A 4,181-nucleotide genomic window follows, 5' to 3' on the forward strand; every position below is an offset into this window, starting at 1 on the left:
TTTTTTGGTTTTTCTCCGGTACCGGGAACCGAACTCACGACCTTGCACTTGCCAGGCAGGCGCTTTTGCCGCTGAGCTAAATCCCCAGCCCCTTATTTTGTCTTTTTAAGACAAGGTCTCGCCATACAGTTCAGGCTGGCCTTGAACTCACAACGATCCTCCTGCCTCAGCCTCCTGAGTGCTGGGATTACAGGCATGTGCCCACCACGCCCGGCTCAAGGTGGAGGTTTATTTCTTATGCATATCGCAAGCCAGTGTAATAGCGGTGTAGTCATTTAGGGACCCAGGCTCCAACTGATGGTTCCTGAACCTTCCACTGCTGGCATCTGGCTGCATGAACATAGACAGGGACGGGGAGGATGCACAACTGCTGCTGCTTTTTTTCTTTTCTTCTTTTGCAGTGCTGGGGATCAAACCCAGGGCCCTGCTCATGCTGGGCAAAATGGTTCACCACTGCGCTAAAGCCCAGCCCCCTCACAAGCACTTTTAAATATCACGGTCCACCCTTCCTTGTGATAGTTAGCTACATGGCCCCACCTTGATGTGAGGGAGTGGGGCAGGCAGTGTAGAAGAGCGCCAAAGTCACAAGGAGCTAAGGAACTTCCTGGAGCCGTGCTAGAGAAGGCTAAATGAGGTAACACGTATAAAACACTTAGGAAAAGGCCTGGCTCCTTGCCAAGGCCCAATAAATGCAGCTGCTAAATGATTAGGCCTGTGGGGGTAGACAAAGGCAAGGACCCCTGCCTCTGTTTGACCGTGAAAAGACAGAATCAGAGAGGCCATGTGGTTCACTGAGGTCACACAGCATGGCCTTGGGTGGAACCTGGCTTATAAACCGAGGTTGCTGCCCTCAGATCTGTTGTTCTTTTTGGTCCTTTGGGGGGAGGTTTGCAGAGGCTTGATGCTGTGGGTGGGAGAGGGGAACAGGCCTGACGAGGGGAGGCTTCTTGGTCACCCCTGACCGTCACAAGGGCAGGTTCCTGGTGCTTTGGTACAGCTCCTGAGCAGTTGGTCTTGACTCAGCAGCAGGGCCCCGTTCCTCGCTGTCAGCCTTCAGTTTCCACGCCATTAACTGCAGCCCTGCTGGGGCTGGATCAGATGGGCTCCTCTCTCCTCTCCCCCACCCCACACTCCCCCAGCGTGTGCTGTCTATGGTACTTTCTATGTGACCTTAAGCAAGTGCTGTTCCTCTCTGGGCCTTGTTCTGCCATCTGTAGGACAAAGGTTTTGGACTCAGCCCTCCTGCCCGCCTGATGTCCTGGAATCTACCTTGTCTGTGGATTCCCAGCTGCTTCTCATAACTAGGCTCCAAGCCCGTTGTGTGGCTGCAGATCTTGGGAGTGTCCTGGGCCAGCCTCAGTCCTGCATGAGAAACCCACAACATCCCCCATAGTGCCGGTCCAGCCCAAGCCTTCATTCCAGGAATGAAGGGAGACCTCATTCTCTCCTGGGTGCCCTTCCAGTCTGTCAGAAAGGTCTTTGTTTTTTTTTCCCTTAGTACTAGGGTTCGAACCCTGAGGTGCTCTGCCACTAAGCTACATCCCTCGCCCTTTTTATTTTTTATTTTGACACAGGGTCTTGCTAAATTGCCTAGGCTGGACTTGAACTTGGACCCTCGTGCATCAGCCTCCCAATTAGCTGGGATTACAGCATGCATCACCTCCTCCGGCTAAAAAGTCCTTGACGTTGGCGGGTATCTGCTTCCCTCCAGGGAGGCTGGCTTAACCCTGGCCCCTGGGTTCCCCATGTGTCTGCACCTCTTCCTGTGTGTGCTCCAAGCCCGTGAACCTGGCTATGCTAAATGCCTTACTGCTTCTAGGCCAGCTTAGTCCTCACAGCAATCCTAGGGGATGTGAGTGCATTATTAGTCCCACCTTTTTTCTTTTTTTTTCCTGGTACCGGGAATCGAACTCATGACCTCGTGCTTGCCAGGCAGGCGCTGTGCCACTGAGCTAAATCCCCAGCCCCTTAGTCCCACCTTTTAAAAGCTTGACTTGAAGAAGGTATGATTTGGCCAACATACACTGTAGTCAGGTCTGAGTCTGCTGTTGATCATGTTTGTTCATTTCTCCTTCCCAGTACTGGAGATTGAATCCAAGACCTAGCCCATATCCAGCCCTTTTTAAAAATTTAAGGCAGGTTCTTGCTAAGTCACTAAGTTGCTCAGGCTGGGCTCAAATTTGTGATCCTCCTGCCTCAGGCTCCCAGAGCATGTGTGCCACCCAGCCCAATTTGAGTCACACTCTGTTTTTTCCTTTTTTTTTGGAGATGGGGTCTTGCTATGCAGTTTAGACTTGCCTTGAACTCACTATGTAGCCCAGGCTAACCTCAAACTCATGGCAATCCTCCTGCCTCAGCCTCCTGAGTGCTAAGATTACAGGCGTGCACCACCACGCCTGTCCAATCATACTCTTTAGATCAGTCTTAGCAGTATTATCCCACTGGAGTAAGTCTGGAAATGGTGGGAGTGTTACCACATTAAGTGTGCTGGGATAAATTAATTTAACCTATTTATTACTACCACCCATGCACATAGAAGCTTATAAAGGGCCTAGGAGAGATCACAGAAAGGAGACCTTTCAGATGAGGGTCAGTCCTTCTGGGGTTTTAAGGATGAGTAAGAGTTCACCAAGGGACTGGGGATTTAGTTCAGCAGCAAAGCTCCTGTCTGGCAAGCGCGACGTCGTGAGTTTGATTCCTGATACCGGATGAAAAACAAAACAAAACAAAAGAGTTCACCAAATGCGGAAGTGAGGGGGCATTCGAGGCAGCAGAATTAATGGCCCACATCCAGACAAGAGCAGAAAAAAAAAAAGAAAAGGACAAGGAGCAGGCAGGGCCTCAGCTGCACAGGCCTCTCACCCCGTCTTTCCTTGTCTCCCCAACCCAGACGGGGCAGTGGTGTGCATGCTCCAGTTCCCCAGCCCCAGCTGGTACTGGGACACAGTGACCAAGATCTGCGTGTTCCTGTTCGCCTTCGTGGTGCCCATCCTCATCATCACCGTGTGCTACGGCCTCATGCTGCTGCGCCTGCGCAGCGTGCGTCTGCTGTCGGGCTCCAAGGAGAAGGACCGCAGCCTGCGGCGCATCACGCGCATGGTGCTGGTGGTGGTGGGCGCCTTCGTAGTGTGCTGGGCGCCCATCCACATCTTCGTCATCGTCTGGACCCTGGTGGACATCGACCGGCGTGACCCTCTAGTGGTGGCCGCGCTGCACCTGTGCATTGCCCTGGGCTACGCGAACAGCAGCCTCAACCCCGTGCTCTACGCCTTCCTGGACGAGAACTTCAAGCGCTGCTTCCGCCAGCTCTGCCGCTCGCCCTGCGGCCGCCCGGAGCCTGGCAGCTTCAGCCGGGCGCGCGAGGCCACAGCCCGCGAGCGGGTCACTGCCTGCACCCCCTCCGACGGCCCGGGCGGTGGTGCCGCGGCCTGACTGCGTCCCTCCCCCTGCGACCCTCCGAGGAGACCGCGGAGGCCCCCGGGAGGTGGAACCACCGTCGGGACCGGGCAGTAGAGGCTGGGGAGGCTTGGGCCACTGGATGGGGTCTCTGTTTTGGAAAAGAGCTGGGGACTTGGGGTCAGGTAGTGGCCGCGAGATGGGGCCTGTGCAGTGGGGTGGCCTCTGGATCCAGTGGGAGACGAATGCCTGATCAAGGCCCTAGGCTGGGTGGGGACAGCTAGCTACTGCAGGGGCGTGGGACCTGCAGCGCTAGAACCAGGGCCCTTAAGAGGACCTGTGCAGTGGGCAGGGGCTCGACCTGGGGGCAGCCTTGGGTTCTAAACCCTGCAGGGCTTTGGGGCATCAAGGTCTGGTCTGGAATCTGGCGAGTCCGCACCCAGGACTAGGAGGGGCAGAGGTGGGCCGTGGCTTGAAGACCAAGCTGTGAGGTGGCCCAGTGGGCAGGTGGAGGGATGGGACAGGCAGGCTGGCGACCACTCAGGTTTGTCACCAGGCAGAGGGTCTGTGTGCAGGAGGTTGGGCCTCATGTTTGGGGTCAAGTCCCAGCCCCAAGTTCTAGCAACAGGTGGGGACTCCCTGGGGTCGGGGTCCAATTTGACATCTTTATAAATAAAGAGAAAACAAAAGAAATGGAAGAGAGGAAGAGAGAGAAGCAACATGCCTTTTCACTCCCATGGTCACTGATTTCCTGGGAATGGTCAGTGATGCCTAAGAATGGAAGC

General features: G+C 55.1%; 1 protein-coding gene across 2 annotated transcripts in view; it reads left to right on the forward strand.

Moving 5' to 3' along the window:
- Oprd1 (opioid receptor, delta 1) overlaps positions 1-3,453 on the forward strand; it is a 46,610-nt gene extending 43,157 nt beyond the window's left edge. For both annotated transcript variants that reach the window (XM_005394969.2, XM_013519450.1), the window contains exon 3: positions 2,891-3,453. In XM_005394969.2, coding sequence (XP_005395026.1) covers positions 2,891-3,432 — 542 coding nt within the window. In that variant the 3' untranslated portion in view covers positions 3,433-3,453. The remainder of the gene's footprint in view (positions 1-2,890) is intronic.
- Positions 3,454-4,181: the final 728 nt, after the last annotated feature.

This window comes from Chinchilla lanigera, unplaced genomic scaffold, assembly GCF_000276665.1.
Source record: "Chinchilla lanigera isolate Chin_1 unplaced genomic scaffold, ChiLan1.0 scaffold00051, whole genome shotgun sequence".
Classification (NCBI taxonomy): domain Eukaryota; kingdom Metazoa; phylum Chordata; class Mammalia; order Rodentia; family Chinchillidae; genus Chinchilla; species Chinchilla lanigera.